Genomic DNA, 21,902 nt, shown 5'->3' on the forward strand with positions numbered 1-21,902 from the left:
AAATCATTACAAAAAAAAAAAGGTAACTGTTGATTTTATCCGGTTGCCTTTGTTTCGCACAACTTCTAAAAAAATTTTTGATTTATTTGCGAATTGCTATTTTTATATTATTTTATTAGCTGATTTTGTTTAGTTATCCTCTGGGTCTTTATCGAGAAGGTTCTTCAATTCACTCTTGTCTGTAAGATGAATCTTGTATAAATAACCATCACCCATTGGGTCTTCGTTAACCATCTCTGGTGATTCTGCTACTTCTTGATTTACTGATGTGATCTTTCCACTGACTGGTGAATAGACTTCAGAGGCAGCCTTTACTGATTCAATTACAGAAGCCTCACGACCGGCACTGACAGTCTTTCCGACCTCTGGAAGTTCGACAAAGACAATATCACCAAGTTGTCTTTGTGCAAAGTCAGTGATACCGACAGTACCTTCGTCACCATCGACACGGATCCACTCATGTGACTTGGTATAATATGTGTTACTGTAGAATCTGAATGGTGATGCAGAGAATGTCTTTGGGGCAACAGCTCCTCTGAAGGCAGAACTGCTATTGAAGGCCAATCTGATTGATCTTGAGAACATTTTGAATATAAATAAAATGATAATAAATAAAAACTGATTGATGAAGTGAAGTAACACCCTTGCAATAAATGGTCATGACTTTTGGCAAAATAAAAAAATAAAAAAAATAAAATAAAAAAAAAGTTTAAAAAAAACAAAAATTAAATTTACTTTTTTTTTTTGCTCTGATTGATGATCATTTTGTTAACTAAATATGTACAAAAAAAATCTTGCTTTGTGCGTCACTATTTCTTTAAACTCGTGAGGATGAATGTCCAAAAGTTGTATTTTATTCGAAACTGTGTTGGCAGTAGTTTGTGATAGTAAGATATCTAAAATGTGCTAATAATCATGCGACATTTTTTGTCATATTTCAAAGAAAACATGGAAGTTGCCAAATTTCAAGTATTTTATGAACTTGAAGAAAATGAAAAAAATTTGAGTGGTTCCTTAATTCTGTCATTGAATGGAATTAAATTGGTATTTGATTTTCCTAACATTCCAACTCTTTAAGATGACAATGGCCATTTGGTATGTATATTTTTGCGGGAATACTTATTATTGTTTTTATTGGTTGTATCATTGTTGTCAGCCACTGGAAAGAGAGCAAGATGCTGGTCAACCGATTGCTTCACCAGTGAATCGTTCTTCAGTATGGTTGCTATGATTTGCTACAATTGATCTCTAGACAGCGATTTACTGTTGTAATGACTTTATCTCGGTTAATGAACTAAGCAGCTGCTTCAAGAGTGTAAGAATTCTTCTGATACTGATCTGATAACAATATTTTGGGTATAAATAAAATTTTTAAATTTTTGTTGATCAAACATCAGTTCCCCTTTGGTCTAGTGGTGAGGATTTTCGCCTGTCACGCGAAAGGCCCGGGTTCAATTCCCGGAAGGGGAGAAATAATTTTAAAAATATTGTTTCGCATGCGGATACTAATGAATTTCTTCATAAGTTTAACACTAAAGTTTTTTTTCGTTTTTTGTATACAATTAGTAACTGTATACTACTATTTATAATTATTATATTTTCATATTTATATCAACTATTTAGCAATAACTATTAATAATACAACATATTATTGCAATAATATAAGATTTAATATAAATTTAAACTAATTATTACATATTCATCTAATCACCATCAAATCTTATTTTATTCTATAATATATATTTATATACATTTAAATAACAATAAGAACAACCAATTAGTAAAATGAGTACTCTATTCGAGTTCTATAAAAAGAATCTAAAGCTTAGCAACAATGCGACCTTCATGCAACTCATACAACTAGAGAGCATTCATGTACGTCTATACTTTCCTAAATCAAATTACGTCAGTAACAAGATTTTAGAAAAACTATATGATCTCTTCATTATGAGCACTGTATCAGATCCCGAGGGTCGTAGGACAAGCAAAGGAATTGTATTTAACGGAAGGATTGACAGATCACGTCTCAATGATCTACATGTTTACTGTAGTGAGAACCTTTCGATAAATAAACCTAGAAAGATTGTTGCCTATTTCCCTTCTTTCAACTTTCTAAAAGTATCAGCAATAACAACATCAGACAGCTCTAAAGCAATTAAAGAGGATGAATTCAAGAAGATATACAAGAAGAATCATGCTCTTTTTTCACATGTCTCCTCTCTGCTACCCACCAAAGACAATACCACTAAACTATACAAAGCATCTACATGGGTACTCTACGAGAAAGATGTCATCATTTCTGACGCTGACTACAAAGACGAAGAATCGGGTTATACTTCAACTCTAACCAAATACGTAGAACCTACACAAAGAACTTCTTCTACAACTACAACAACAACTTCAACCGATAAGAAGAGAAATAAGAAGAAGAATGACACTACAACAGTTAGACAAAGAGAAGTTAAAGATTCAGAAGATACAAATCAAAACAAGAGAACTCAGGCTCCAGCAGGTAATACGCAGACACATGTGAGAATACCCTTAGCCCCAATTGGACAACCTTAAGCTACTTCTATGGAACTGCAGGGGCGCAGTTCTACAAAAATCACTGGAAGATATAGCCTCTTTAATTTCATCTACTTCACCACACATCACCCTACTTACAGAAACTAATCACGTCACAATCACCTCACTCAACTCATATTTCAACAAAAATAATAATAATAATAAGATAATAACTACTTCAAACGGTCAAGGAACTGGGGTTGCAATCATCTCTCATTCCAAGCATATCAATCTATACCCCTCTCTCATCGATCCTAATGGAAGATTCATTCTGTGTACTATAAGAATATTCAACAATAGCTTCAATCTCCTACATATATATGCTCCAGCAAGCAAACCAGAGCAAAGATTGTTTGCTGATCAACTCTTCAACAACACTTCTCTTTGGTTACCAAACCATATAGACATTTGCACTGGCGACTTTAATTGTATACCAGGAGACAGCTCACCACTATCAACAATATTAGATTTCCTCAGCGATGATCATGATCTTATTGATCTAGATAGTACAAACAACAGCAGCACTTGGAAACGTGGCGATACAGAAAAGAGATTAGACAGAATATATTGCAAATTTACAATAGAAACATCCAACTTCCAACTACACCCTAGAGCACTATCTGACCACTCACCAATCACAACAAACATAAAAATCACACCACCACAACTATCACAAACACAGTGGAGACTCGATAAGGAAACTTCACTAGAACCAGAAGTACAATCACTTATTAATAACATTATCACCACCAAAAACATCAACAACATAGAAGACTGGATAAAAGTCAAATCATTAATCATAGAATGCTACATAAACTATCAAAAGAAAAGGAAAAGAATAAAAAGAAATGCGATAATCAACTTACTGAAAACAATAGACTCCAACCTCCCCAACAACATCATACAATCAGCAAAATTAGATCTTATCAAGTTACAAACAGAAGAAAGGAATCTAAGAGATTCAATTCGCAAGGTCAACCAACAACTAAACGGTGAAATCCCTTCTCGATTATTAACCGCTAAACTAGCTCAATCCAAAAAAGATACCAACATCGTCGGTTTAAGATTAAATGAAACCACGGTTACATCTAATCTCGATGATATGGTGAACATCATGGAGAAGTACTACAGATCGTTATTCAGAAATGTTCCAGATGATCCAACCATACACAATAGACTACTTAACGAATGGAAATGTGAAATAACCGATGACAGCATTGCCAGAGAATTCACAACCGAAGAGATCACAGAAACTATTAATTCATCCAACCCATGGAAATCACCTGGCCCAGATGGCTTAGGACTATGGTTCTACCGAGCCCACTGCGATGTCATTGCCCCTATACTCACCAAACTTTACAACCAATCACTCAACTCAGGCAATCCACTACCAAGCGAATTCAAAGTAGGCACCATCACAACTATTTACAAGAAAGGTGATATATTCGATCCAGCCAATAGAAGACCAATAACACTACTCAACAACGATTACAAAGTTATCACCAAAGCAATCAACAATCGAATGAAAACCTTGGTAGACCTAATCATCAACGACAACCAAACTGGCTTTGTACACAAGAGATATATCATGGACAACATCATCACGATGAATGAAATAATAGAATACTGCAAACTCAGAGGATTAAGTGGCTTAATAACATTATTCGACTTCAACAAAGCCTTCGACAGCATCTCTCACGGCGCTATTAGAAGAACACTACAACACATTAAAATAGACAACAAAATAATCAACCTAATAATGAACCTTCTCACAGGTTCTACCGCCAGAGTAATTGTCAACGGATTTTTAACTAACCCTATTCCTATCAACAGAGGAGTTAAACAAGGAGATCCACTATCACCAACGTTATTTGTTCTAGTCATCGAATGTTTGGCCAGAGCCATACTCAATTCCAAAGCAATCGGTCTTCCACTAAACGATTTCAACACAATGGTTAAATTATTACAATTCGCAGATGACAGTAGCACATTTTCAGCAAATTATAAAGATCTGAAACTAAAATTAAGAATCTTTAACCTGTTCTGCCAAGCCACATCATCCAAAATCAATCCCACCAAGTGTTGTATCATCCAAATAGGTCCACCTTGCAGCGACCATCTTCACCACCCCCCGATCATAGGCGACACAAGAATACCAAAGTCAATTGTCAACGAAAGATATCTCGGTCTTTTCTTTAACTCCGAAGGATTACATCATTCACTTTCATCAATAGTCAGCGAAGTTAAATCATCACTGATCAAATGGAAGAAGTTTGGCACAACCCTAAGGACTAAAATGTCAATACTCAAGTCATACACACTATCAAAACTCTCTTACCACATGTACCTTGACAAATTCACAGAATCAGATATCAAATCACTCAACAAAATAATCACTTGGTTCCTATGGTCATCCAACCTCAGACCTTTCGAAGATGCAAAATCATTTAAGAATACAATGACACTCTCCAGAGCAGTACATCATTGGAAAAATGGTGGCATTTCATTGTGGGATATGAAACTACGAAATGACGCTCAACACATTTGGATACTAAATAGAGTAATTGCAAATCAAGATGTCTATTCCCCATACTACCAAAGCTGGCGTAACCAGATCAGACATAACAAGATAACCTCACCTACACTCAAACATTCCATCCTTCTTTGGCAACAATTCAGACCAATTATGAAATTACCTCCACATCAAATGAAACCAATATTGCGTAATGACGAACCACTACCACTTAAACTTATATACCACGACCTTATCAACCATCACCACAAACCAGTACTTACATCAGGTCAATTCCAACTATCTCTTCCCCCCACCAAAATAGACTTTACATCAACCCGAAACATCTTCTACTACATTAACTCCATCAAACACCACAGAGGTAGAAACACAGTATTCAGATTCTTCTCAAGATCACTTCCTGGTATGGCATACATCAAACAAGACAGTTGTAAACTATGTTCAGCAAATGACTTTGACCCACACACACATTATTTCTTTAATTGTCGAGTCATCCTAAACAAATTCAACCTCAAACACATCACACAACATCTACAAATTGCCAACTACGAAGACGAATGGTCACTGGAAAAATCTACTACTCACTTCTACCTCTGCGATGAATCATCAGACCTAACAGCGATCATCTACCACAACATTTGGAAACATGTCAGTTCAATTCTATTCAGTCAAGATGACAAAATACTCGATTTCTCCAACCAATCTATTATATCCGACTTCGATATCCACAGAAACATTCTAAAATTAATAAACAACACTCCAACACCAGCCAACTAATCAAGTAAATGAAATTAACTCTCTTCCCAACCTGCCAACTAATTAATTAAATCAACCAACAACTAAAAAGAAAAAAAAAAATAGACTACGAAAAAAACTTGATGGTAAATCCATCCTTTTAATACAACTTTTAATAAAACATGTATACCACTTTAGTTATTATAAAAAAAAAAAAATAAGTTTAACACTAAAAAGTGATTTTTTGATTGTCCGTCTATCCTAGGTGATGAATTCAACACCACCATCGATTTTACCGACTTTACTACTACTATTTTTACTTCATTATAGCAGGATATCTCCTAACTGGTCTTGTCATTTGATTCAAAAATTTAAACGAAAAAAAAATATAAATTCAAAAAAATAGATAAATTTTGGTAGATCAAAGATCAATGTAGAAGAGAATTTATATAATGATATTGTTAAAAACAAGTTTTATTGAGTTTTATTACATTTTATTTAAATATATATCCTTTAGAAGTGAGTCTTTATTATGATTATTTTTAATACTATCGATCATGATAAGATGATATATAGTAAAGAGTGACAGTAGTCTTTGCTGTTTTTTTTGGTTTGGAAAATGATTTTTTACATTGTTTATTTAATTATTCTAATAGAACATTCAAGTCTATATCACCGACAGTCTCAATGAAATGAGCATTGAATAAGGTTTGTTCGCATCTCGCAGCTTCTCTGATGTGTGATTGTTTAACTCTAATTGCCTGACCACGTTTCACAAGTCTATTTCTAATGACACAGACATACCTGCCCTGCAAGGGCACGAACGCAAAAATAAAAAAGTCGATACCGGATTGGATCAGTTGAAAATCTTTTTTGACAGCCAGATAGTGAGGTGGTGATACTGGTGAGAAGTTGGATCGCTGAGACGATATCTGCAATGATACTGATGGGTCGTAGGTGTCCTGACTCCTCAACATAACAACTACTGACTTATTGGTGGTATTTAAAATCTGAATTTTATCTGGTTGTCCTTCAAGATAGGTTGGTGGATCTTCTACATACTGTTCACCTAAATCTACGGCTATTTCAACGTGATACTGAGCATCCATTTTATATTTATAAATCTTTGTTGATCAAAAAAATTTAACTGCAAATAACTACACACTGTTTAATATTTATAAAAAAAAAAACAAGAAAAAAAAGAAATCATAAAACTTAAAATATTGATTAAAAAAAAAAAAAATTTTAAAATTTGAGTTTTTGAAAACAAAAAAAATAAAAAAACTTCACTGTTTAATGTCTAGAATTTTTGTGTAGTTTATTTATAGGTTTATTTTTGGGTTTGAACCAACTTGAAAGTTAACTTTTCTATTTTAACCCTTTTTGTACTTGTTGATTCGATAGGATTTGTGTCTTGTGAATGAATTGTTGTATTTACATCTGTACATTGTTAAACACTTGATTAATCCAAAAGAATGCTTGATTATCATTAGGTTTCACCAAGTTGATCTGTCGTTTGATGGTTGCTTTTAATACCCTTTCCACCTCTCAGATCTCTTCTCTTCTCATCATTAGCTTGTTATTAGTTTTGGTCGGTCTCGGTTTGGTTGATGGTGATGTTTAAACTTGGCGATTCATGACCGTTGTCACTGTTATTATCACGATGCTTTTGTTATTGCTTTTGTTTTTATATAAAATATATTCGTGTTAGTGCCAAGACTGTTCCCTCTCCACTACCAACATTGCTACTGTTGTTATCTCAAGGCATCAATCTTGATAGTTGTTTACTGCTTGTTGGAATCATAGTTTCGATCAACCGTTCACCGTTCCAACCGACTACTCAATACCAACCTTTATAAGTGTACACATCTAAATAAACAATTCATTCATGTTTGGATTAGTTTTATATGCATTATTAAATTCATTTCTCTGAACTTATTTACTTTTATTACTAGTTTATATCTTAATCAACGTAGTCTGCTCTTAAAATTTATGTGATAAAAGTAGATTAAAGAGAATTTACAATTGTTAATTTAAAAAAAAAAAGTTAGTAAAAAAAATTGTTACTGATTTGATTAAAACAATGGTTCGACAGTGCATCAACACCGTAGTTTATTTAAAGGTTTTTTTGAATATATATTATGTTTTTTTTTTGGGTTTGGACCATCTTGAAAGTTAAATTTTCTATTATTATTACTACGTTGCTTTGATAGGATTTCTATCTTGTGAATGTGTTGTTGTATTTAAATCTGTATTAGCCTAAACGCTTTGATTAATCCAAGAGAACATTGAGGTTAAGATTTGGGCTTCTATCAATCTCGGTGAAATCAGAGCTAAATAATTTTTTATCGAATCTCACAGATTCTCTTATGTGTGATACTTTAACTCTTAATGCTTTTCCTCTCTCGATATAGCGATTTTTGACCACACATAGATATCCATCATCTAAGGGCACGAAAGCAAATACATAAACGCCGGCATCACTGTTCACTGGCTGAAAGTCTTTACGGATAGCTAGAAAATCAGGGCCGACCACCGGACTAAAAGTGGAGCTTTGAGACGATAAATGAAGTGGTACTTTTGGGTCATATGTTTTCTGATCCCTCAACAAAGCTATGATAGGTTGTCTGGTAGTATTTAATATTCGGACTATACCAGGTTGACCATCGAAAATTGTGGGTGGATCTTCTATATTTACTTGACCCAACTCTACAGCAACAACATGTGCATCCACTGGATTATTATTATATTGCATTTATGATATTTAAGTTGATTATATAAACTATAAAAAGAAATATATAACTATATAGTTAATTATTAAGAATATTAGAGTAAATTAATGCTTTTGTTTGTTAGTGTTTACTTCTATTTATAAATAAAAAAACATTTGCTTTGATCAAAATTTTAAACTTAAGTTTTTGATTTTTGCTGAATTAAAAATTTAATTTGCACCCTCAAAAAAAGATAAAATCGTGTTCACTATTGGATTACTCTTACCATATAAACCCCATTTTCTTAAATATATTTTTAAAATTAACAATAAAATAAAATATTTTGAAAAGATCTTTTTAATTTATTCCCTAACAGTCAAAATGTGATCATTTCGAAACTATTAATACTAATCTGAATTAAGCTCTCCAACTTTTTTTACATATATAAATATGTATTTAAGTTTATTTCTCTCAATGAATTATATGTTTTCTCAAATTGTTTATTTTTTAACAAACTTTTGATATTATTATATTATATAGATACTGCTCATTGTATTCTAGATAATCGATCTCAAGATCACAAAAAAAAAAAAAAAAATAGAGTTGGTTGAGTTTATTAAAATAGTGTAATTTGATTTTTGATCAGGTACACTTTCAAATAAGTGTGGTGGTAATAAATCAAATATTTAAATATATGTGTGGGGATTATAATACATAAAAATGTATTTTGATTTTTAGTTTGTTTTTTTTTTTATCTAAACAATGTGAGTTATTACTCTGATTCTCATATTAGAGGATCATGAAAACAATTTAATAAATATATTTTGTTTTTGGGGCAAAAACACACAAATATAACTATTATATATATAGATTAAAATAGGAAGTTGATCAACACAAAGGAGAATATTTTATTAACTGAAGTTTATTTTTAATGTTGGTTTAAATACCATCACAACATATATATATTAACATCTCAATATGTGTGTGTGTGTTTTGATATTCAAATCAACTGGCATCTTATCATTCCATCAATTTTAGTTGCCAATCCAAAAAAAACAAAACAAATCAATCAAATCAAATTATATTTTTAGTGATTAGTATATTGTTGTTGTTATGTATTACCATAACTAAAAAGTGCTTATTTGTTTCTTCATTCATTCAAAAAAATATTTATTCTTTTACTGTAGTTATTTTTTTCTATATATTTTTATTAAATATTATCTGCTCTAAAACTATTTTAAAAATAGAATTGTAGTAATAAATTTATTATATAAAAATATGAAATCAATTATTTTAATATTTTCTTTGATATTCCTCTTTAATTGTGTATTATCGGTTGATGTCTTGGTGACAGAAATCTATCAAGGTACATCATGTGATCCTTTGAAATTAATTAAAACTCAACTCAACAGTCCATGTACCGCCTACGGTAAACTTAGCTTCAATACAACTCATTACTTTTTGTTGACCACCGATCCCGACAAACTTAACCCGAAATGCGATGGATACAATCAAACCAGTGGAGTACCAGAACCATTAAACAAATGCCAGTCCGACCGTCTCGATAGCAGAGTCAGCTACATCATCAGAAGAAAGAGCGCTCAAGCAGAGTCGGACATTCTCCAAATGGTAAATCCAAACACCTGCAGTCAAATCATTACCTACGGTTCGAGCAATTGCACTAGCAACATGGTAATGTTTAACTTCCCACAACACATCTGTTTCCCGGGTGGACTCTCGGATGGAAAACTCGGATATCTCCGTACCAACTGTACCAGTAACAATACATTCGTCTACGAGTGTGGACAAGATGCAAGCTGCTCCAACTGTACCCTTCTGTCAAGTCCAGCCAACAACCAATGTGTTCAAAGTCCAAATCCATTTTTGAATCCAATGTACAGCTCCTTCCAATACAACAAAGAGAGTATTGTCACACCAACTCCAACTCCAACTCCAATGACCAACAACACCACTCCAAAACCAAGCAAACCAGTTGTTGTTGATTCAACAAACACATCCTCAAATCTATTTGTATCATTCCTTCAACTATCAATTTCTTTATTGATAACTCTATTATTCTTGTAAATATATTCTTAAAAAAAAAAACAAAAAAACAAAAAAAAACAAATAAATACATTTTTTATAAATCTTAATTTTTTATTTTTCAGATGTTCATCAAAAAGAAGAAAATTTTTAAAAAAAAAACATTATTATTTATTCTTGATTTCTTCTCATTTAAATTATATAAAGAGATTTTATTGAAAATTGTGTTTTAGTAAATTAATCCACAAAGAAATACAATGAGTTATAATAAATATTAAATAATATATAAGTAAATATCTATCTATTTTTTTTTAAGAAAAACAAATCTATATAACATTACAAAGAAGTATTCAAATGTATATGAAAAAAACAAAATATGCACCATCTTTGAAGCCGTCATCAGTTGGTAGTAGCAGCTCAAGCGGTGCAGGTAGCAGTCATATCGCCAATGACATTGACTCTTCACCGATCGACAAAAATGGAAATGTATTATATAATCCAGACTACACTCATTATGTTGTTCACTGTCAAAAGACTGAATACGATGTTTATATAGGTAGAAAGAATCCAAAAGTAAGTTACTATTCATCAATTCACTTCATTTTCTATTTTCTATTTTTTATTAAACATTTTATTTTGTATTTTCAGATTGACCAAAGTGGTAATTTTAAGTGGGGCAATCCATTCAAAGTTGGAACTCATGGCGATAGAAACGAATGTGTTTTGAAGTATAGAGATTGGATTTTCCATAAGGATCAGAGTGAGTTGTTCCAGCAAGCAAAGAAAGAGTTGCATGGAAAGATCATTGCATGTTGGTGTTCACCTTTGAACTGCCACGGCTATGTATTGGCTGAGATTGCCAACTCCAGCGTGACAAACATCGATTATAAATCGGTTTCAAAACCATCGGTTAGAACTACCTATGCCGATCCAAATCAGTCCAAGATAACATCGTTCTTTGTAAAGAAAGAGGTCAACGACACTGCACCATCTTATAAACCAGATCCAAACTCATGGGCATCTCTCATTCAAAAAGAACAAAACACCACCAAACAGCAAACTACTTCAAATTCATCAACAACATCTACTGTCACCAGCTCAGTTGTTGCCACAAAACCAGTTGTTGACTCTGAAAAGGATTTCCCAACCCTTGGACTAAAGAAAAAGTAATCTAAATGAAATGATCATCAACTAATCTATGACATTTTAAACTACTTTTTTTTTTTTTTTTTCTAAAGAATAAAGTAAATTATATTAAAATGATTTTTATTTAAACTTTTAATGATGGAATGGAAGTCAATGGAGAATAAAAGTTGCTGAATGCTTCAAGATTGAAATCTTTGGTTACAGTTTTTTGAGCGACCTTTAACAAGCTTGGTTGGAAAGATTGTTCGTCTTCGTCTTCACTGTCAGAGTCGTCGTTGTACTGTGGGTTTGGACCTTTGCATTTGGCAACGAGGTTGGACAATTGCTCTGGGAATGGATCACAGTCGGCATACTTGTTGGTGTCGAAACACTCAGCAGAGGTGGTGTTGCAGATCAACTCGATTGGTTGATTCTGAGAGTTGCAGTACAAGGTCTCAGAGATGTCCTTGATCAACAACCATGAGGTACCGTTGGTGACGTACTTGGACCAGTTGAAATCCTTCTTGCATCTGGTGTTGCTTTGGTCGTATGACTTCATGTAGAGAGTCAACTGTTGCTTTGGTGGCTTGATTGCCTTCTTGGTAGCAGACAAGTAAGCATAGAAGTATGGGTTGGTGACATATCCGTTTCTGAAACGGTAGCAAGTGTCCAAACTACTAGCGCTAACACTGAATTGACCGGTACAGTTTTGAGTCATATAGAAATAACTTTGAAGACTACCATTGACAATGCTATACTTTAAGGCATAATATTCGAATGGGATACTAAATAAATATTAAAAGAGTAGTTAGTATACATATCTTTTGATAATGATTGTATATTAAAGAATTTGTTCTTTCTAACTTACCATTTATCTAAAAGATAACTGGTTCCATGACCACTAATTGGACCAGTGCAATTTATTCCGTCATGTGGCACATAGTTAATGTACTTGGGTGGTTTCTTTGCTGAACAGCAACTGATGATGGCTGCAAATAATAAAACAGTTAAGATAACTTTCATTCTTTTAAAATATATATAATATTGTTTTGAAAACTAAATTAACTGAGCAACATATGTTGTTCAATTTATAGTTTTTAGTTTTGCCCGAAAAGAGATTTTCAAACAGTTCTCAATAATATCACTCAAGATATTGATTGGATTTTTCATTATTTTATAATAATCTTACATGATTTTCTTAATTTTTAAAATCAAATGTCTTTGATTAAGTTGAGTGGTGCCAGATCATGCATTTATTTGGGTGACCCGGGTTTTTCAGGGTCAGACAAATAAAGAAAAAAAGCACAAAAATCTTGATTTTTTTTGCAATGTTTTTTTTTTTATTGTTTGGACATCAATCATTTTAATGCTTTCTTTTCTAAATAGAAACATGATAGTTACCAATAATAAACTTAATATATCTTAGCTTATATAATATATATTTAAAAAACTATCGTGTATTTGTTTGCCATTGTGAAAATTTTAAAAAACTTATTTTCTATCTTTTTTTGCCCGAAAGGAGGGAGATTTTCATCAGATAACTGATTTTTTTAAAAGTTTAGAATAATCCTCTGTGATTTTCTTTAATTTTTATTTGTCAAAGATTGAGGTACCATCTCAAGATATTTATTTTGATTTTATCGGTAAAAAAATAAATAAATTTTAAACCTGGTATATATTGGATGGTAATGTTCTAGAAAGACCAAACCATCTTAACAAACAAAGTGAAGATCATTCATATCGTTTTACCGTCGATAATTATAAAGATATTTTTAATAATATGTTGACTTAATTATTTTGCTTTTAAATTGCAATTCCTCGAAAAAGATTTAAACTTTATTGTTTTAACATTTTTATTTAAACATACATATATATATTGATATATATTGATTATTTTATTTGTTTTCATTAAATAAATCATACCGTAGATGTGCACTTGTTTTTTTTTTGCTTATTTTAAAATAAGCACTGATTCAAAGACAATCTATTTTAATCAATGTTGTAAATTTTTTGAGAATTTCCTTCATCCTGTTTCATTCAACAAAATAACGTCATAGAAACAGAATTTAAATAATGCCTTTTTTTGGAATTAAAGTAAATGGTGATTCATTTGACAAATTTTCATCATATAAAGTCATCATTAATGATTAATTTTTTTATTTTTTTTAGAAAAAATTTTAATTTTCACTCTTCGATAAAATCGTTATGATGGTGTTGGTGAGTCACACTATAATACTTGGCCAATGGTGATCATTCCTAGAAATCGACACCATCAAATGATTACCAAGAGTCTCAATCAAGTTTCAACAGGGAACAAATAAAGCTTTGATATGAGTTATTTTATAAGATTAGATAGTTTTGAGTGAGCTCAATGTAAACAACAAAGGTAAACTAAACTCACTCCTTTGAAATCATGATCATCGTTGGTCTATTTGTTCGTCAACCAATAAGTTTTAGTCTTTCTTGTTTTTCTTAACTTTCATTCATGCATATTAAATAAATAAAAGAAGTTATTTTTTTCTTTTTTTTTTTTTTTTCTTTCAATCAAATTAGATTAAAATTAATTAATTCAAATTTCATTCGATTTATTGATAGGTCACCACCTCTTTACCCTCGAATAATTTTTAACAAAACAGAATATTCTTTTTTTTGTTTTTTTTTTTCAGTGTTTTTGGAACACCACTTCCTTTTTAATTGTTTAAGGTCCAGAAAGTTTGTTTTTTCTTCTGTTTTACATTCCAAGCAAAGCGCTGCCTTTTTTTTAATATCAATACAAATATACATATACCAACATTAATAATAATATTAATATTATTTATCTTATTTATTTTTCATAATATTATCCAATAATCATTCATAGTATGATCTGATTAATATAATATAATCATATATAACACTATATATTCAACTAGTTGAAGAAGTAATTCTTTACAATAGCATTAAATTAAATTTATAACTATATCAATCGAAATTTAATTGTTATTTTTCTAAAAAAAAGAAAACAAAACAAAAATAATATTTATTAAAAATAATTATATCATTACCATTATATTATACGTTAAATAAGTCAGCAGTGCAGTAGTTAGATTTTTATCAGTCAGTCAGTTTATTTATTTATTAGTTCATTAATTAATTAATTAATCAATCAATCTAAGAAATAGTAATAGTTATTTAGTACTCGATTGTTTTAAAATACATATCATTATAGCAGGTTACCAGGCAGGTGTTTTGATAATTGTAAATATAACATTTTTATATAAATATTTGTACGATAGCACATATTCTTCAAATTAGTTCATTTCGTATTCACACCCCTTCCTTACAACATCACCCAATTTCGATCTTTAAATTCAAAGTTTTACAGTAACTCTTGAATTTGCACAGCCCCATTTTATTTATTATGAAACACATAAACACATAAGCACATAAACACACACACATACAAACACAAGACATCAAGCTTATCACTATTAGTAGCGTCATTCAACATCATATCTATGACAACTTTAAAATGATAAAAAAAAAAATAGTAGTTAAATAATAATAAAAAAAGAACATAACAAACAACAACAATAATAATTATAACACATGGCTAAATCTTTCAAATTGTTATTCATCTATCGTTTTTCTTTTAATTATTTATTTATTCACTACCAATGATGATAGAAAAGAATAAATAGAACAAACAGAATAAAATTGATAACAACAATAACAAAAACAACAACAACAACAACATTAATAACAAAAACAATATATATCATAGATGATACAAATTAAAAATAAAAATAAAACATTCTATTCAATTTCAACACTGGTAAACAAAACTTCGACTACTTAGTTTGAATATCTTGTGTGTGTGTGTGTATTATGTTTAACATTTTATCTGATCTTTTTTATAACAAAAAAAAAAAAAAAAAGATAAAAAATAAATAAAATCATATATCATCTATTATTCTTCTATTGTAAAGAATACAAACAAACAAAACATTAAATAATAGATCATACACCATAAATAACTTGTTTCTCTATTTATTAAGTTGTAATAGTATCGTTTTCAATTTTTATTGTTATAGTTTTGGCAATAATTAAAATAATAAAGAATAGCACAATAGTCTTTTTTTTTTTTTTTTGTTTTGATCAAAACAAAGCCATCTTTTTTTCAAAACCATTTAAATAGCCTAATGTGACTAACGATTCTTCCAATTTCGGGCTTTCACAACAACAAGAAAACTTAACATATTCACACTTTTTGAAAAAATTTCACCATTTATTCATTCGTTTTACACAGTTCAAAAAAAAATATAAATATATAAAAAAATCAGAATTTCAATTAAACTAACTTTATTTATTTGTTTATTATTTTATTTATTTATTATTAAACAAAATTTGTCAAAAAAAAATAAGAAAAATTAGACAACAGTAATCAACACGAAGACATTTCATACATATATATTTATTCAATAGTTTTAGAAATATAAAAAGTTTTAAATTCTAAAATGAGTATAGAAACAACTATTAGTAGTAATAATAATCATAGCAACAGTAATAACAATAGTATTAATTTTCAAGAAAAGAAATTTGATTCACCAACCGACACAACAACATCGACATCATCAACAACAACAACAACTACAACAAATATGATCGATAAAATTGAACAGCCAGTCAGCTTAGAGAGTGATATGGCTTTAAAGTTTAATAGTATGAACACTGCCATCGATATTATGAATCCGGCCAAGTATCGGTCACCGATAATGGACAGCACAGGTTCACCTATCAATTTTTCATCATCTTCACAATCGATCGCAAATACATCGTCGTCGTCGTTGTCGTCGGTGATCTCTTCGACATCGTCGTTCTCACTGAGCGATTCGCTCAACTCGAGCTTGAGCATGAGCGAGTCCGACAAGAAGACACGACGTTTTTCACTGTACGTCTACCAACAGCCGACCGACGAGCAACGCCAACAGATATCGGAGCTCTACGGATACAAAGGACACAACGACGACATGGGCTACGCCTATGCACACGACTCTAACATCCTCGCAGAGGACAATGGTTCCTCGTCCGACAGTTACTCCAGCTACAGACCGACAACTCGTTCACGCTCAACTTCGCGTGGACATTCACCCCTCTTTGCAAATAAAGACAAATCATTATCACCAACAACTACAACAACAACAACAACCAACAACAACAATCAACAACAATCTTCACCTTTATCACATGAAACAACATTGGATCCACCAACCAAACAACAATCAAATAAAGATGAACAACAATCACTCATAAAAGGAGATATAGATATTAATAATACAAAGACAAAGACGATGGAAAATGGAAGTAATGCAGTAAATATAAAGATACCGAAAACACAACAACAAGAGTTACAAAATATTACTGCTGCTTATTCATCACCACAACAACAACAACAATCAGCACCATTATTAGCATATCCTCATACAATTGTACCATATACATTACCACCAGCTTCCAATGTAATTAGCGAGTTAAAGACATTGGAGCCACCCGATCCCAATCAACTGCCACAATCCTATTTGTCCACAGTAAAGTCAGCGTATGCTTCGCAGGACAGACCTGTCGGTGGTTATTCCAGCGAGGAGTACAACGAAAAGGAATCGATTCTTAGGCCAATCGCAAAGCCTTTATCCACAGCCAAAGACTGGAATGCCGAGTTCCAAACACTGGTAAACAACAACCGTATGGAAGGTTATCGTGAGATCTCAAAGTTGGCACACGACTTTGTATACACTGCCAAGATCTACGGTAAAGTAATCATTTCCGAGCTAACACTACCACTTCACCTTAAAACCATCAAACCGATTAACATTGGTGGTGTTGCCGGTGGACACAAATATATTGCATTGGGTATTTTATTTAAAGTAAGTAAATCAATATCTTTGTTTTCACCAATATCTTTCAATCAACTAACTTATTACTATTTTTATTTGTAGCTTGCATTAGATTCACAAGGACTCTATGTTGGAGATCAAAACGCTATGAAAGCAGCAGGACATGAATTGAAAGGTTTGATGAGTTATTACAATGCTAGAGTGGAGGGATTACACCATCCACTGATGGCATTGATCGATTATCGTGGTTATCGTTTGGTTGCCATGTCACTGCTGCCCATCACCGGTGAGACAATCGTCTATGGTAGTAGCGATGGTGGTATCACTGTACATAGTGACAATGAACTGTTCAATCAAAAGATGAAAAAGTCTGCATCGATTTTGAATATCAAAGGACATGTCGTCGGTCGTGACACTCCCAAGCTACTGCATTCCTGTGGTGATATCGAAGGTCACATTGGTTCCGACGGTAACTTTTACCTGTTGGATTTCGCACGTGTATTCCCACCCATCGTTAAAATCAATGACAATGGTCCACCTAGTCATCTTTATGAATTAATAAGAGTAAGTTAAACTTCTTAAATCTTGATTGATTTAACCAATTCGAAAAAGTCAAATTTGAATACTAACTTTTTTTTTATGCAGCCAGAGTTGGTAAAATCCAATCATAAGCCTTTGTCATCTGATGCTCTTACTGGTTGGGGAAAGTTTGATACCAACGCGGTCGAACATAACTATGAAGTAAAAGAGGCTTCCTATCGATTGTTCTTACAGGTTATGCCAAGGTTTATCAAGTATTTGGATAGTTTGGAGGTTTGCGAGAAGAGAGAGTTGCATTTCACTCAGGAGTTGCATCGTGTCGGTATAAATTGTAGATATTTCGGTTTGATTAGAAGAGAGCTCAGATGTTCGTCGTTGAGAAAGCTGCTGCTTGCAGAAATCTTGGCACGTACGATGAAGTCAGAGATTATGGCTTTGTTCAGAGGCAAGATGAAGACTGCCGACACACCATCGGAAGAGCCATTCAAAGAGGTGGTAGTCCAGTACTTGAACACCATTTTCAAGTATGAGAACACTACCAAAGGAAAGATATGGCCAGCCAGTCTGAAAGCATCGATCACCAGAAAATTCATGGGTACCTTCCAGATCGTTCCATTGAATCGTGAAGTCATCACATTTGAATCGATTCAAAACAAAAAGTTTGACGAGGAAGCATTGAAGCGTTATATCCGCGCCAGCGAATTGGAGGAAGAGGAGATGTTTGCTGACGACGTCGATGTCCAAGCAGTGATGAAGCGTTTCAATCAGTTGACTGGTGTCGGTTTGACAAAGCGTGCAATGAAAGAGTTGCTCAAGAAGGACGGTATCATTCGTTTGGTGCAATCCGATGTCAAGAGAATGAAAGCCAAGGTCAAGGCTCATCATTTGGTTGAGTTTGCCGAGGGTATGGTTCTCTGGGACGAGGCCAAGAAAGAGCGAAAGATGAATCTCGACCCACAAACACCAGCCGGTGGTTTGCCAGGTTCCGAACCAGAGAGCAGCGATCGTATTGCCGAACGTCTCATGGTGCTTGCCGACGACCATTTCCGATCTGCACTTTCTGTCTCGCCACATTCCGGTGAGGTCTCTGCCAACTGGGCATTGATGTTGGTGGAGCGTGCCAGAATGAACAGAATCAGCAATCCAATGGAGGCGTACTTCCACTATCACGCAGCTGAAGAGAAGTTGAGAACGAGCGTGTGTGATGGTGGCAAGCCAAAGATCACTCTCGACAATGTCCTGCTAGAGTATGCCGAGTTCCTTTGTATTTGGGGAACTCACAGTCATTTGGAGCTTGACATGAACGAGGCAAATGGTTTGCGTGGCAAACTGTTTTCTCGTGCCAACCGTAAGATCTACGAGGCAATCGAAATCAACCCATCGAAATTCACAGTTGTCTTGCAAAAGGCCAAGTTTTTGGAAAAAGGATTCCACGACTCTATCAGTTTCAAAGAGGCTGCCGCTTACTATGCCGGTGCATCTACTATTCTCAATTGCTTGATTCAAAGTTTTGAGAAACTTCCTGCCTCTCATTACCGTGAGATTGCCGAGGCAATCACACAGAATCTCTCACCCTACGAGTTGATGATGAAGGAGAAAGAAGTTGCTGAGGCGCCAGACTTGATCCACCGTTCTCTCGATGACACTGTCGGACACAAGTCGTCGATCTCCAAGAGAAAAGACGAAGAAGAGATTCAAAAGATCCTAGAATCCGATCCATTTGCAATCATCCGTATCGAAATGGGATGTGTGTATATTCGTTATGCTTATATCTCACATGTCTATGGTATTATGTGCTCAAAGCGTAACCATACCAAGATGGCCAGCATCAAACTCCTCAAGAAATCGGGATCTCTCTTCCAGAAGGGTATCGACTTGGATCCATATAACCGTGATGTTCTTGTCGACCATATCAAGAAGTTCACACAATCCAGTCAATTCGTAGAGTTCTACCAAACCGCTATTGGATGTCCATCGATTCTCGACTTTGTCGAAGACAGATTGCTGCGAATTGCACACATGTCACTCAAGAACTGCTCTCATTTGCCAATCGAGTTTATCGAGGGTATCATTGAGTACTCGCCAAAAGTCAGGATGTTGGTCCTCGATGGTTGCACTCAGATCACCGATTCAACAATCGAGTTGATCGTCAGAAAGCTGCCACACCTCGAAACTCTCAGTCTCAGTGGTTGTGTCAAGGTAACAACTATCATTCCAAACTCAATGTTGAAAGAGTGCCTAAGCGAGCGTGCAAGCACACCATCACTGATCGGTCATCAACACCATAGCTATGGATCACTCAACGATATTATCCACCACCCCGAGAAGGAGAAGAAATGTATATTCGATCGTCACCGTAGTTCTACTTCCAATCCTATTCAATCGAATGTCCTAATGAGTTCGTTGAACAATATTCTGATGGCATCGGCTATCTCACCACAAGCTTCAATTCCATTGAAACCATTGACATTCCTTCAGAATATCAACCTCAACAAGTGTAGAGCCGTCACCGACGATAAGATCATTGCCATTGCCAATATGCAACTCCCACTTGTTAATGTTTACCTCAAGAAATGTAACATCACAGACAATGCTATTATCCATTTGACTCAGAGCTGTCCAAAGATAGCAGCACTGCAACTCTCGGGATGCAAGAACCTTGGCGATGCCAGTATCAATGCAATTGCCACCAATTGTCTTGGACTTCGTGAACTGAGAATGAAGCGTTGCCCGTTGGTTACATCAAACTCTATCGATAAGATGTTTAGATTGCTTCACAATATCCACATCGTGACACTTGCCGAATCACCAATGGCCGTCAGTGATAATACTTTGCGTCTCATGGGCAAATACTGTACAGAAATCCAATGTGTCAATGTTTCGCACAATAGCATTATCACCGATGTCGGTCTTATCAATCTCGTTAAGTTCACCAACACCATTCAAGAGTTGAATATTTCACAGTGCGTCAATATCACTGACATTGGTATTCAACACATTGCCCAAGCATGTGGTAAACTCCGTATCCTCAGAATGTCTGGATTGAACAACGTCACTTCACTCAAGCCAATCGGAAAGAGCTGTGCCGATCTTGTCGAGCTCGACATCTCAGAGTGCCACAAGATTTCGTCGGATCTCGGATATATCACCAAGGGTTGCCCCAAGTTAACAAGCTTCAAGCTACGTCGTTGCTACGGTCTTCAAGATGTCTCTCTGCTCAGCGAAGACGGTGAGATTCACGCCATGTCCAAACTATCGGTGCTCGATTGGAGCTATGGAAACATCGAATTCCAAACAATCCATTCGATTACCCACTCTTGTAAATCTTTGACCTCACTCAACATCTCTTATTGCAAGAGTCTCACTGACACCTCGATTGAGAGAATTGCATCATCACTGTCAAACTTGAAGAAGCTAAAGATGGATTCCGTTGTAAATATCACTGACGATGGTATCAAGGCTTTGTCTGAAGCACCGATTGCATCGTCTATCGAAGATCTATCGCTTGTTGGTTGTAGAAAGATCAGTGATGTCTCTGCACAATACATTCTACGTTTCCACAACCTAAAGAAGCTTTCGTTGGGTGGTTGCTTAATGACAACCGCAGGTGTCGAATCAATTGCAGCAGAATCATTTGAATTGGTCAAGATCAGCATACGTAATTGTCTAAACATTAACCCGGCAGCTATCAAAGAGAAGCATCCACATATGAACATCGACACAACTCAAAAGGATAATGCATTTTTCTCTGAATAAAAAAAATAACTGTTCAACAAT

General features: G+C 33.8%; 7 protein-coding genes and 1 non-coding gene across 8 annotated transcripts; 4 read left to right on the forward strand and 4 right to left on the reverse strand.

The window, feature by feature from the left end:
* Positions 1 to 129: 129 nt before the first annotated feature.
* On the reverse strand, positions 130 to 585 carry gcvH1 (glycine cleavage system protein H; the record flags this gene model as incomplete). Its single annotated transcript, XM_020573269.1, has 1 exon — positions 130 to 585. The coding sequence occupies one exon, from the start codon at positions 583 to 585 to the stop codon at positions 130 to 132; it is 456 nt and encodes a 151-aa protein (XP_020437386.1).
* An 813-nt stretch (positions 586 to 1,398) lies between these two features.
* Positions 1,399 to 1,470, forward strand: PPL_02278. Its single transcript has one exon. It is a non-coding gene; the product is annotated as a tRNA-Asp (tRNA).
* Positions 1,471 to 1,785: 315 nt separating this feature from the next.
* PPL_02279 (uncharacterized protein) lies at positions 1,786 to 5,875 on the forward strand (the record flags this gene model as incomplete). Its single annotated transcript, XM_020573270.1, has 2 exons — positions 1,786 to 2,512; positions 2,667 to 5,875. The coding sequence occupies 2 exons, from the start codon at positions 1,786 to 1,788 to the stop codon at positions 5,873 to 5,875; spliced, it is 3,936 nt and encodes a 1,311-aa protein (XP_020437387.1).
* A 602-nt stretch (positions 5,876 to 6,477) lies between these two features.
* PPL_02280 (uncharacterized protein) lies at positions 6,478 to 6,942 on the reverse strand (the record flags this gene model as incomplete). The annotated part of the gene is made up of 2 exons (XM_020573271.1): positions 6,478 to 6,613; positions 6,896 to 6,942. 2 exons carry the CDS (start codon positions 6,940 to 6,942, stop codon positions 6,478 to 6,480), a joined length of 183 nt encoding a protein of 60 aa, XP_020437388.1.
* A 1,163-nt stretch (positions 6,943 to 8,105) lies between these two features.
* PPL_02281 (uncharacterized protein) lies at positions 8,106 to 8,588 on the reverse strand (the record flags this gene model as incomplete). Its single annotated transcript, XM_020573272.1, has 1 exon — positions 8,106 to 8,588. One exon carries the CDS (start codon positions 8,586 to 8,588, stop codon positions 8,106 to 8,108), a length of 483 nt encoding a protein of 160 aa, XP_020437389.1.
* Positions 8,589 to 9,822: 1,234 nt separating this feature from the next.
* On the forward strand, positions 9,823 to 11,757 carry PPL_02282 (DUF4326 domain-containing protein; the record flags this gene model as incomplete). The annotated part of the gene is made up of 3 exons (XM_020573273.1): positions 9,823 to 10,625; positions 10,932 to 11,160; positions 11,236 to 11,757. 3 exons carry the CDS (start codon positions 9,823 to 9,825, stop codon positions 11,755 to 11,757), a joined length of 1,554 nt encoding a protein of 517 aa, XP_020437390.1.
* Positions 11,758 to 11,857: 100 nt separating this feature from the next.
* Positions 11,858 to 12,735, reverse strand: PPL_02283 (DUF3430 domain-containing protein; the record flags this gene model as incomplete). Its single annotated transcript, XM_020573274.1, has 2 exons — positions 11,858 to 12,497; positions 12,581 to 12,735. The coding sequence occupies 2 exons, from the start codon at positions 12,733 to 12,735 to the stop codon at positions 11,858 to 11,860; spliced, it is 795 nt and encodes a 264-aa protein (XP_020437391.1).
* A 3,473-nt stretch (positions 12,736 to 16,208) lies between these two features.
* Positions 16,209 to 21,881, forward strand: PPL_02284 (Histidine kinase A; the record flags this gene model as incomplete). The annotated part of the gene is made up of 3 exons (XM_020573275.1): positions 16,209 to 17,615; positions 17,688 to 18,149; positions 18,231 to 21,881. The coding sequence occupies 3 exons, from the start codon at positions 16,209 to 16,211 to the stop codon at positions 21,879 to 21,881; spliced, it is 5,520 nt and encodes a 1,839-aa protein (XP_020437392.1).
* Between the last annotated feature and the right edge of the window lie 21 nt (positions 21,882 to 21,902).

Source organism: Heterostelium album (genome assembly GCF_000004825.1).
Source record: "Heterostelium album PN500 unplaced genomic scaffold PPL_scaffold2, whole genome shotgun sequence".
NCBI classification, from domain to species: domain Eukaryota; phylum Evosea; class Eumycetozoa; order Acytosteliales; family Acytosteliaceae; genus Heterostelium; species Heterostelium album.